This window comes from Trachemys scripta, chromosome 1 (assembly GCF_013100865.1).
Source record: "Trachemys scripta elegans isolate TJP31775 chromosome 1, CAS_Tse_1.0, whole genome shotgun sequence".
In the NCBI taxonomy this organism is placed as follows: Eukaryota; Metazoa; Chordata; order Testudines; family Emydidae; genus Trachemys; species Trachemys scripta.
In genome coordinates, this window is record NC_048298.1 from 89523532 (window position 1) to 89536469 (window position 12938).

General features: G+C 42.9%; 1 protein-coding gene across 1 annotated transcript in view; it reads left to right on the top strand.

Moving 5' to 3' along the window:
- The window catches only part of ST13 (ST13 Hsp70 interacting protein), a 32707-nt gene that overhangs the window by 406 nt on the left and 19363 nt on the right, over positions 1 to 12938 (top strand). Inside the window, exons 2-6 of the mRNA XM_034775821.1 lie at positions 4454 to 4508; positions 5910 to 5979; positions 6110 to 6180; positions 6902 to 6968; positions 8347 to 8431. Of these exons, the coding sequence (XP_034631712.1) occupies positions 4454 to 4508; positions 5910 to 5979; positions 6110 to 6180; positions 6902 to 6968; positions 8347 to 8431 (348 nt within the window). The remainder of the gene's footprint in view (positions 1 to 4453; positions 4509 to 5909; positions 5980 to 6109; positions 6181 to 6901; positions 6969 to 8346; positions 8432 to 12938) is intronic.

A 12938-nucleotide genomic window follows, 5' to 3' on the forward strand; every position in this document is an offset into this window, starting at 1 on the left:
AGTGGGAGGACCCGTGTCTTGACCCGCGTAGCTGGAGCAATTGTCCGTCTGTCTCAGTAAATCTGCCCCCGATGTAACTCGGTAGTTCAGAGCCCCAAAAGTAACTCGCAGCAAGGGGCATCCACCGTATAGCACGTGTTAAACGCCTTCAAACAAGACCCTACTGTCCGAACTTTACCTGTCCTCCACCATCCAACAGGTTTTAGCCTCCTGGTTCAGAAAGCCCAAGTGATCCGATTTTACAGTCCCAGAAGTGTGTGGTGGCTTACAATACAAAGTGCCCAAAGTCCCTCTTGTGAGATGTAGATTTTTTTCCTCCGCAACCATCAATCTAGGTTCCACATAGTAAGGCACTTGCAGTATGTGTGCACTGTAGCTCTTGCTGGAAATAACATGGATTTGAGACAGGTGCTTCTCACAATGAAAATATAAGTGCTGATTGTTTGGAAACAGAAGACAAGAAATATAAGGTCTGCCAAAGTCTAGTGACTTCTACCATCCAAATAAATCTATCTATGGAATGCACCCATTTGGTTCCAACAGCTAGTTCCCTCTTGATGTTCTAGAAGAACTCAGGAAGGAGAAAATAAGTCCTTGCTGATATTTTCCTCAGAGAGGAAGGAAGCATTATTAATTGGAAATCTGTCAGTAAGTATAAAAGACCCTGTTTTAAAAAGCGCACTCTCTTTTTTTCTGAGAATATTTTGCCCACTATTATAGGTAACATCTAAGATATCACATGTAAAAGACTAAATGAAAAACATTTTTTTAGTATACTGCTTACATGTCTCAAATGGGAGAGAAAAATTGGGGAGAAAAATAAAGCCCCAAAAATGTTGCAAGATGACAAAAACTGACAGGGGCCTGGGGCTGATGCAGTCCCTAAAACTATTAATTTTTCAAACTGATTACTTCAGGTTGAATATTCCTTTCAACTGTGTGTGTGAGAGAGAATAGGAATCTTTTGAGTTGAATATCAAATCCCTTTTTCTGTATTGAGAGTGTTGAAGTTTGGGTAGTTATATAGCTTTTTTTCTTGAATTCAGGCATATCACATTTTACCTGTACCCTAGGGTCCAGAACTTTCTGAGTCACAAGGGCTAGAAATAAACACCATCGATAGCATGGTATATTGCTTTTTTTTTTTTTTTTTTCAGGTTGAGATGGTTCAAAGTATCAGAACTTAAAACTCACTCATCCTTCAGACCAACTTTGATTTAGCACTTGTTTAGGGGTATTAGTTGCAGATCTCAGAATAATACAAGTATCTATCCCAGCATTTATTGGCTTCTTAGGGTTAATGAATTGAAAATCTCCCCAGTAAAAACCAAAAACGAATATGGTCACTCCTCTTCTCTCCCCCCCCCCCTTCCTCCCATATGTTGAGCAAATGAACCAGTTGTTGAAAATGTTCCTAACACGTTTCCTTTTTTCATTAAGCATAATAGTGGCATTAAAATGTTGTTAAAAGCATTAGATGGATGCATGTGAATCTTAATTTCTTGATAGGGTCCATGTTGGCGCTGTAACTATTAAATATTCAAGCTATTTAGAACTCAACTAATGGCTTCCTTTCATGGATTGTGCAGAAGAGCAAGCATCCCTGTGGGCTGTAAGCACATGCAGGGTAGCCTCAACTAGTCATTAGTGTTGCTCATTTTTGCTGAGCTGCTGGCTGTTGCGGGGGGGGGGGGGGGGGTTACCATGAAATCTCTTTGGGTTGGCTTAAATAAATGCTTAGAAGTTGCACCTGAAGTCTGAGAGCCTGTTAAGGGCAAAAGTTTAGAAGGAACTGTTGCCATGTGCACTGCATTCCCACCTGTAAATAGTGAGCAAAGTAATTACACCCAAGGGTATTTGCAGTCAGGACCAGCCTTTGGGGTGGGCAGCGGCCCACCAAAGAGGGCACCATGTGCTGCGGCCACTGTTCCTCCCAGCCCCTCCCCACCTCTCTTCTCTGCCAGTGGACCCAGGGCTGCCTTCTCCCCCCCTCCCCACTTGCTCCTCTGGCTGCAGCGCCTGAGGGCTTGGGGGGAGGGGGAGAGCCCTCAGGCGCTGCAGCTCCGCTGTGAGGGGGAAGGGGGAGAGGGAGGCTCAGCGACAGGCCTGGTGGTTTCTGGCTGCTGCATGCCGCAGGCAGGTGGGCTCCCCCAGTGGCATGGCCCCTGCCTCCTCCCTGGGCTCTTGGGCCCCTGCTGGCTCTGGGGCAGTACTGGTGGGAGGGTGCTGCGCATGCAGCTCTGCCCCACCATTATTTGAATGCGGAGGCTGGGGAGTGTAGGGGTCCCGGACCATTCTGGGCAGGAAGCAGCACGCAGTGGGTGCTCCTGGCTCCAGGTGAGCCCCCTCGAAGCAACTGGAGTCCCTTTCCCCCCATCCTCCCCACCAGCGCCCCTGGTCTAGAGAGGGATGTGGGTTGGGTCCAGTTTGGTCGGGGGGGAGGAGGGAAACGTGGGTCTAGTTCAGTTCAGGGGGTTCGGTCTGGGGAGGGATGTGGGTCGGATCCAATTTGGAGGGTTGGCCTGGTCTTTTGGGGGCACCACTGGTCCTGATCCTAGTCTCTGCCCCTCTCTGCCTAGGGGGAAAGGACTAGCAAGACTAGTATGAATAAAGACACTGTAAATAAAATGTATTAAATTTTTTCATATTTTTTATTTTTAAAACACTTTAAACCGTTTTTAAATTCACCACAATTTTATACAAAAATTTAATTCAAGCCCTGGTAGTTCATATGAGAAATGTGAAGGATGAGAGAGTGTGATGGTTCCCTTTAAGTGGGAGCAGCACATGGTGTTTTGGCCAGCTTTTGCTTTTGTTAGCTGTTTTTACCCCCACACGCTCTCTCACACACCGTCCCTCCCCCACCCCACCCCACTCCTCAACACACACACACCAGGACTCCCTACATCCAGGTCACTTTCCCAGCCTGCACTGTGCTGTGAGGTATCAGGAGCTGCTTCTCTTGTGCCCTCTCCTTATGCAGCCCAGGTGGAAAGTGACCTGCATGCAGGGAGCCTTGATGTTGCTTCTCGCACTCCCTCTTTCCCTTCTCTCCCCCCCCCTCCCCGCGGAGCAGAGGAGCAGCAGTAGTCTGGGGGGGAGCGAGCAGCAATGCCAGCTGCTTTGTGCATCCAGGTCAGTTTGCCTGCGTGGGTGTAGGAGGGGGATGCAGGGGTTAGGGGCATAGGAGTTGGAACAGGCCTTTGGGGTCAAGGGAAGAAGGGGAGCCTCTGGGGCATTGGGGGGGCACCACACCCATGGGGACCAGGGGAACCAAAATGCAAGTTTGCCCAAGGTGCCATTTTCCCTAAAGGCGGCCCTGTTTGCAGTACTGTTTGTTATAGGGTATGTAAGTATATTCTATTACTTCTTAATGAGCTAAATCATTGTTTCTCAATCTGAGGGTTGAGACCCCAAGGGTGGTCATGGAAGGGTTTGGGGTGGGGGTCGCAAGCAGGGCCAGCATTAGGGGGTAGGAAGCAGGGCAATTGCCTGGATCCCCACGTCACAGAGGACCCTGCAAAGCTAATTTACATGTTACAGCCCTGGACCCCGAGCAAGGTGGAAGCCCCGCACCTTGAGCTTAAGGTAGGGGGTTGCAGTTTTTTTGGGGGAGGTGGGAGTCACAATTTTTTTTAAGTCCAAAGGGGTTGCCAGCACAAAAAGGTTGAGAAACACTGAGCTAGGCTATTCAAACACTGGTTCTCCTTCGCTGCTCATCCAAAGTCTTAATGCAGTGTGTTTATGTTGCATTAAAAGGATATTGTCAGAGTAAATACTACTAATCTACTGGTGTTAAAGAAACACTTGAGTACTCAAACAGATCGCAGTTTCATTTGCATTTGATAGTATTTTGTGTATGGCAGACTCAATATTTCTGTTGTGTAGTTAGTTTGCCTTTTATTTGTGTGGACTTTTCACATACGACTTTTTTTTAATTTTTTTTTATACAGCAGAACATGAATGGTTGTAGCATAAACCATTTTCAAATGGCTAGTTTTTCATTATCTGGTTCCTTCCATCAGAAAGTCTGTTCTTAGTGGGTGAAAACTGCTAGCATTTTTCAGTGCTGCATTATCTAAAGATGGAAAAGGATCTAACAAAATTGTATCCAACTTTTTCCAAAACTTATCTATAGGTCAGAGTAGCATGACCAATTTCTGCTTTCAAAAAAAGCAGCATTTCTTTTTTAAAATGAGTGTCTTACAATAGAGAATTTAAGATGCAGGGGCCGACTGAGTCAGAACTAACTATTGCTGCATTAAGCCAGATAAAAGCGCTGGTGTGCATCTGCTTTTTGCTGTTGGATGCTTTCCCTTTGACAGATGTTAACTGGTGGGTTGGTTCCATTTCAGCTTTTCTTGGGACAGTCCTTTCTCATTCTCTTTAATTGAAACCCTGCTGAAAAGGCTGCACTTCAGTAACTTTTGTTTTCCCCCCTTTTTTAAAAAAGCATGGGAGGGACAATACCACCTGCTCCGGACAATGCCTCTGCAGAAACAATGAAGGTAAGAGATGGGATATTTATAATTATAAACATTAGAATTCTGTGCTTAAAAAAAATTATTAAAAAAAATTTGCTGTCAGAATTTGCACGAAGAATGGGACAAATGGGTTTGTTTAAAATTTCCAAAGAAGGTGACTGGAAACATTGAGGAATCTTATATATTTGGTGCTGGATTGTGACCATTTCAGAGACTGAAGGGAGCCTTTTGTTAATAGTGCTTGCAGACTTGTCACATGCCATTCTGTCTAATGTACCTGAGCTCTTACTTATTACTTGTATTACCATAGTGCCTAGGTGTTCTAGTCATTATCCAGGATCCCAGTATGCTAGCTGCAGTACAAACAAAAAGATGGTCCCTGCCCCAAAGAGTTGACTATCTAAGTATAACAGATGAGGCAACAAATGGCTACATACAGGAATGTAAGGACACAATGAGACAATGTTGGTCAGCTTGATAGATAGTGGTATCAGTGCACCAGTAGCTTACCTATTGTCAAGTTTTTTGTAGGCATCATGGCAAAGGAGAGCTGGCGCACGATGAGGTAGCTTTAGATTTTTATTGGGAGCTTTTCCCAAATATGAGTGGCAGCATGGGAGAAAGCACAAAGGTACTTGTTGGAAAATGTAACAATACTCAGTGGAGCCTGGAATCAACATCTGGACAGTGTAGGAGAGATGATAGGGTCGGGAATTGGCCATGAAGGGCCTTGAAAGTGAAGTCAAGCAACTTATGTTTGATGCATAAGAGGTCGGGGAAGCCAGTGGAGGGATGCTAAAAAAGGTGTTATGGCCTAAGCAACAGACTAAGAAAATTATCTCTGCATCAGCATTCTGAATGGATATGAATGGAGCACGATTACGTTGTCAAGGCCATAGGAAAAGGGCTGCGGTAATTGAGACACAAGCTAAGTTTTAGCTGTATGGATGGATAGGAAAAGCTGTTTTAGATGCTATGCAAAGAGGATCTCTGATCACAAATCAGCACATCTGTGGGCAAGGGAAATCCAGTTTCTGTGGTTCATTCAAACCTTGGTTCCACTGAGACTGGAAGTAAGGGGCAAATTAGTGTTCATTGCAATGTTGGCTCTAGTAATGTGGATGATACTACGTGGATGATATGCCAATTTACTTGAAAGTTATTAAAGCATAAACCCTAAAGGAAAGTCTGACAAACAGCAATTTATGGGTCAGAAGTTGGAATTGGTGTAGGAAAGTGAGGAGAAGGGTTTTATGTCATACTTTTAAAACTACAAATAAATCTCCTTAGCCATACGTGGGATATCCTTTAGCTGCTGAAGACTTTATAGTGGAGTTTTCTGATGCCTTGGGATTGTTGGCCTGGAAATGGACTACTTGACCATAGATAACACATACCTACAGATTTCTGTCCTCCCTTTATTAGGACAAAACAGACAAGCAGCCAGAGGAGCCAGTTAAGCCACCAGAGCCTGAGAGTGAGGAGAGTGACTTGGGTAAGGAAGTAACTGTTACTGCAACTATTCATCAGTTTGAACATGAATGTAGCACTATCTATTGTATTTGTAGGTGGAAGAATTTAATTTTCCACATTAGTGTTCAAATCCTTAACTTTTGTCTTTGCAGAAATTGACAATGAGGGAGTGATTGAACCAGACAAGGATGATCCCCAAGAAATGGGAGACGAAAATGTGGAGGTAAACACATCTTCAACTTTCATTGCATTGGAGGAGTTGCTGCCTTCTGTATAGTTTTTGGTGTTTTGTTTTGATTGTGGGTTTTTTGGGGGGGGGGGGGGGTGAGTGAAACTTAAACTCAAAGGAAACATATATTGGTTAGACAGCCAGTCATTGCTTTTAATGCCTTCAGTTCTCCCACCCCCACCCTACCCTTCCCTTCTGAACAGGAAACTCGGCCATTGAAAATTAAGATCTCTCCTAATTAAAAGCCTGCTTCCATCAGAGACCGTAGCAGAACTCCCATTAACTTTGGTGAGAATCATGGCTGGACATAAAAATGAGCAACTAAATTTTTTTTAAATGTCTGATTGAAAACTAAATATAGAAATCCCTCACTAACAAATGAAAAATAATATTTGGGTGTCCTCCTATTCCTTATGAGCAGTATGCTGCTCTCCTCCCTTCTTTTTTGAAATTGAACTTAAATACACTTGGGAGTGTGAGGTTTTTACTCACGAAAGCTTATGCCCAAATAAATCTGTTAGTCTTTAAGGTGCCACCAGACTCTTTGTTGTTTTTATAGATACAGACTAACACGGCTACCCCCTGATGCTTGCTTAACTGAATCTTTAGCCCAAATTAGGCAGAATCCTAGAGCTAGAGAACATTAGTTCCCTTTCCTGACCCTCCATCTAAGTCTGCTGCTTTTGGTCTCAACTTTGTTTCCTTTGTTTCATAGGTAACTGAAGAGATGATGGACGAGGCCAATGAGAAGAAGATGGAGGGCATTCATGCCCTAGGTGAAGGTGAGGGGTTCTGTACCTTAGCACATACTTGGAGGGTGTAGCTGTTATCATCTGCTGTTGTGGCCAGTGCTTTCACTTAAAAGTCTGTTAAAATCTGACTTAGTGTCCTGGAATTCTTCCAGTCTGCAGGAAGGAGTGGGGCTAGGGAGTGGTCTGTTTAAAAGCTTCTGCTGGTGGAATTCATTCCTTGTATTGAGTTCCAGATATAATTAGTTGTCTTAACGAGAGATGCCTAGAAGCATGGTAATACTGAAGTTCAATGGGGGAGCCCTGGTCTGCACATCCTGCTTTTTGGTTATGGATACCACTCTTCTTGCCTGCCAAAGCTGTTTGTTTTACACCCTCCACTCCCTCAGTGGTATCCTGGCACAACACAACTTCATTTTGTATATAAGATTCTGTATAAATTGTGTTCTGAAACACCTTCATTAAACAAATAAAGGAATAGCCCAGGAAAAGAAGAGATTGGGGGGAGGGGGGAACCAGCAGAGAACAAAGCTCTTACACTGGTAAGATTGCCACTCATCAAACTGATGAATAGAACACTATTTCTGCAGCCTGGTTGTGTACTGATGGGGAACCTGATGTGGCTCTGTGGATTATCCATTTTAAAAAACATGTGTCCATCTTGCCCACGTCTGTTTTCACAGCAGCATGTGTTGTGTCCTAGGCAGTCCACATGCTTTAGCTCAAAATCTTGATGTCTTCAGGATTTCCTTGCTCTGCTGCCTTCCACTGTTTTGGAGTGTTTTTGTTGCTAATCTCAGCGCTGCCGTACATGCAAATAGTCTTATTTAAAGGGACCCTTTGAAGATAAGACAGTATTTTAGGGCGTATTTTTTTCTTACTAAAAACACATTAAATTTAAAATTCTCCATTTTAATAGTGGTTAAAAGTACATTTGGGCTGTCTTTCTAGGGATTACTAATTTTGGTCCAAAATATCTGCCATTATATGTTCGATAGGGAATTGTAAATGGATGTATTTAACTTTTATTTTTAAATTGACTAAATTTGAAGTTGGTTTTGGGTACTACATCTGTCCATGAGTTCCTGTGCATGTTTTTGTTTTACCATTGCACTTCCAATTTTTAACTGTTTTTCTTTCCCCTGTTGCTGTGTGGAAGACCCACATAAATAAAAGGGGAAACTGCATAAATGACTAGTCAAAAAAAAAAGTCAGATGTGCAAAGTACATTGAAATAGATTATTTTATAGTAATTTGGGGTGGTGTTGGTTTTCAATAATACTGGTAAACTTTAAGACAGAAATGTGACTTTCTTCTTATGTTGATGGTACACAACACCCAGTAGATGATGGAAAACTGGATTTTATCTCACTGTGGGGTAATTGAAACTTTACTGGTACTTGCCTTTCAGGTGAACTTCAGAAAGCCATTAACTTGTTCACTGAAGCAATCAAGTTGAATCCTCATTTAGCCATCTTGTATGCTAAGCGAGCCAGGTGAGTGATATATAGACCACTGATTTGTTTTCCTATACATAACCTGATCTCTTTAAAGGGGCCATGATGGACTGGAAAGCTGAGATTCCAGCTTGTATATAATTTGGGGGGAGATTTAAGGTGGAAAGGACATTCTGAACCTGTATAAAGATTGGAAAAAAAGCAAAATAGCTTTTAGTTTCACATAATTCTTGGGAGTTATTGGACTGCAAGTCAGATGTGATAGACTGTCTCCTATTACATTGTTCAGTCTCTATCACAAGGTTATTTTAGGGGGGTTGCTGTATTGCCACCCTTACTTCTGTGCTGCCTTCAGAGCTGGGCGGCTGGAGACCGATGGCTATTGGCCAAACACCCAGCCCTGAAGGCAGTACACCCAGCCCCAGCAGCAGCACAGAAGTAAGGGTACCATACCATGCCACCCTTTCTTCTGCGCTGCTGCCTTCAGAGCTGAGTAGCTGGAGAGTGACGGCTGCTGACTAAGGGGCCAGTTCTGCAGGCAGCAGCACGGAAGTAAAGGTGGCATTGCCATACCATGCTGTTCTTCTGTCCTGCTGCTGGCGGTGGCTCTGCCTTCAGAGCTGGGCTTCCTGCCAGCAGCCACCACTCTCCAGCTGCCCAGCTCTGAAGGCAGCACTGCCACCAGCAGCAGTGTAGAAGTAAGGGTAGCAGTAACTCAACCCCCCCCTCCATAACCTTGTGTGTGTCTGACACACACACACACACACACACACACACACACACACACACACACACAAAACTTTTGGGTCAGGACCCATACAATTACAACACACTGAAATTTCAGATTTAAATAGCTGAAATCATGAAATTCACTATTTTTAAAATCCTGTGACCGTGAAATTGACCAAAGTGGCCTGTGAATTTGGTAGTGCCCTACTTATAAGGAAAAATCTAAAGTTTCTTGTGTTATAGTTAGCAAGAAGACCATCTGCAATTAACTTTTAGATTTTTTTTCTCACCTAGATACGGAAATTACTTCCTGGGTCATCCAGTCCAGCTAACCTCCACTTTTTGTTCTGGCCAATTGAGCATTGTTCTGTGTGCATGTGTACAGCTATATTTGCGGCCCTTCATTGTGAAATGGTTGAGATTGCTATACAAAACCAATAAATTAGAAGTTAAATTACTTAACAGTACACACCTTCCATTCATCCATCCATCAGCATGTCTAGCCATTATAATATGTTATAGACCACATCTCACAAAACCATGGTGGTTTTGTCTGGTATGGTGGATGTATCAACCCTAACTACTCAATGAAGTTTTTGTATATTTTTTTAATGTTGTGGGTGAGGTTCTACAAAGTGGGGGAGCAGACCTGTGGTGGGTAGACGATGAAGAATACTTTCTGTCAAAAGGTGTGTATTAACCATTGTGTCAGTAGTTGCATATGAACTCTTTTCTTCTGTAAGGTAAAACCTGACAGAAAAGTGTACCTCCTGACAGAAGGTTTTAGATAAACATAGCCTCAATGATCAGGCTTCTGGGCACCCAGTCTCCTCTACCTCAGAAAATCACTTTTGTACACCTCTATATCAATCAAATTTGTGTGTGTAGCCCACAAACTTCCAGTTATAACATGAGGAACTGCTAAAGATGACCCCAAATACAACATTTGGGGTTTTTTAAGCTACTTGCTGCACTAAATATCCTTAGGATCCACCTCTATCAAGCTTTTGTCTGGATTGATTAACAATGAAAAGTAAGAAACAAGGAAAAATTTCAACCAGCGCCCAGATTCATATTATAAATTTATGGAGAGAAACGAGGAAAAAAAACTGCACAGAAAATATAAAGGGTCGTAAAAACTGTATGAAATGTAACACCACTTGGTTGCCTACTTCTGGAGAAATAAAGGGATTTATGCCCTGTTTTAGAATACAGTCCCTAACTTTGGAGTGGTTACCAGGTACCTCCATAATTTGTTGTTTGAGACGAGATCTTGATCGTGCAAATGCAACTCCCCTTTTCTATCTGGCTTGCACTGTATTTCCAACCTAGCTTATGAAAATGTGGGAATCTTACAGTATGTCACAGAATTGTATAGCTTCAAACATGCTCTTAATTCTTCAATACCTTTAAAAATTTTCTTGCAACACTTTTGATAAAATGGTGTGAGGGGTGGAAGTGCTGAAGTGGCTCATAACCACATAACTTATTTCCTTGCTAATTAATCACTAATTATTTTGATAACAAAACTTACATTTATAAAATGTGCCATTATTTACATGGTGTAGCAGTAGACTAGCAGGAGTTGGTGAATTTCTTGATGGTGGATTATGAGGAGGGATAGGAGCTAGCTGCAGTATAAAGGTTAAAACTTTAGATGATGCATGGACTACAGGGAGAAGCTGCTGCTTTTGAAAACTACTTTTTTGTTAACAGCAGTTGAGAACTTACTACTTTTCATGATTGTCTCTCCCCCTGCCTGCATTGGTTCTTAACAGCCTCCTTATGACACTAAGGAAGGATTTTGTAGCCATTGGCATGTTTCTGATTCTGCCTTCCCCAAGGTCATTTTTAGTCCAAGGTACCTTTCAGTCATAGTACTTATCCAGCAGTGTCCAGGACAATATTGCAACTATTAAAACAGAAGAAATTGTGAAATAAAACATGCTCTCCTAGATGAATATTACAAAAAGCTTTGCTAAGCGGTCCCAAAGCTAAAGTTTATAGAATATTGAAATGTTACCGATGGTATACAGCTTAAAATATCCTGTGTACTTATAGACTAAAGGTTTCTGTCCCAGCTTTCCATGTTGGAGTCCCAAAATGTTACATGATCTTCAAGGTTTCTGTTTGGTCCCATGGTATGTCCATTTAGCCAAAAACATCTTTTCACATTCAGTACTGGTAATAAAGCCCTTAATTTGTCCACAGCCATCTAGTTATAACTGACGTTATATATAAGCTATAAGTTATATCATGTTCTGAAACTAGACCATAATAAAACCAATGTGAAAGTCGACCTGGGTTAGGCCTTTTTTCCTTAAATTCAGTAACTCCTCACTTAAAGTTGTCCTGTTTAACGTTGTTACGTTGCTGATGAATTAGGGAACATGCTCATTTAAAGCTGTGCAATGCTCCCTTCTAATGTCTGCTTTGTCTACTGCTTGCAGGAAGAGCAGCCCCTTGCAGCTAGCTGGTGGGGGGGCTTGGGACCAGGGTGGACCGGCAGCCCCCTATCATCTCCCCGCTCTCCTAAGTTCCCTGTGCAGCAGCTGCTTGCTGTTCAGCTGTGTCCCTCCCCCCACTGCCATGTGCTGCTCCTGCCCTCTGCTTTGGAGCTACTCCCCGAGACACCTGCTTGCTGTGCTGGGGGGGAGGGAAAGAAGAGGGGGGCTAATGTCAGGGTGTCCCCCTCTCCCCTACTCCTGCACCCCACTTACCCCCATCTTCCATAGAGCAGGGCTCAGGGAGCTTGCAGCAGTTGCAGTCTCAGCAAGCTGATCTAATTAACAAGGCAGTGTACTTAAGGGAAATGGATATATCTCCCTCCATTCTTGCTGCCTTGCAGAGGGACAGAGTTCACCCTTAAAGGCTCAGCCAATTGCTAGTTCATCATTTAGCAGTAAGGGAAATATCCCACCCTCTGACTCCTCCACCCCAACCAAGCTTCACAATCATCACTGTGTACCAGTATTAAATTGTTTGTTTAAAAGTGTGTGTGTGTATATATATAAAAATAGTCTTTTGTCTGGTGAAAAAAATTTCCCTGGAACCTAACTCCCTCATTTACATTAATTCTTATGGGGAAATGGATTCGCTTACCATCGTTTCACTTAAAGTCGTATTTTTCAGGAACATAACTACAACGTTAAGTGAGGAGTTACTGTACGTGCTGTTTCTGTCACTAATGATTTTCTGCCTATTTGGAATAGGCCTGCCAAAAGCTTTTTTGGTCTGGTTCCTTTTAGAAGAAAAATCAGAGTGAACAAAATCCAGGGTGGTTCTTGAATACTGAGATTACTCTCTCTGAATAAAAACCACATAGAAAACATCAGTTGTTTTAAGGACACTGACTTACCATAAATGATTCATCCAAGTACAGCTTTCTGTCCAGTCTGGGTCATTGGCCAGTGCTCCATGTAGTCCACCCTCAAACCCAGCATCCCTGTTAATCTCTCAGTTCACTATTCTATGAATTGGCTCTTAGCACCAGCTCTGTCTGGTTTCTACCACTAATTGAGAAATTCTCTTCCCTTGCTGATCCCAACTTTACAGTGCATCTGAGTTGTGTGTGTAGGACTTAGTAAACCTTTTTAACATAGAACTTAAGTTCTATGCAGAGTTCGAACCTTGTCTTCCTTCCACCCTCAAGTGGTTCTTGGTGATCAAGACTGAGGCACACTGATGAAAGCTTGCACAGTCCCAGCTCATGATTCACCTGTCCAGGGGCTACATGGCAGACTTCAGTAACCAAGATAGAACTCTCACCAGCACAAAATCTTTTGTCTTTAGAATTCTTTAAATACATGCCTGTACA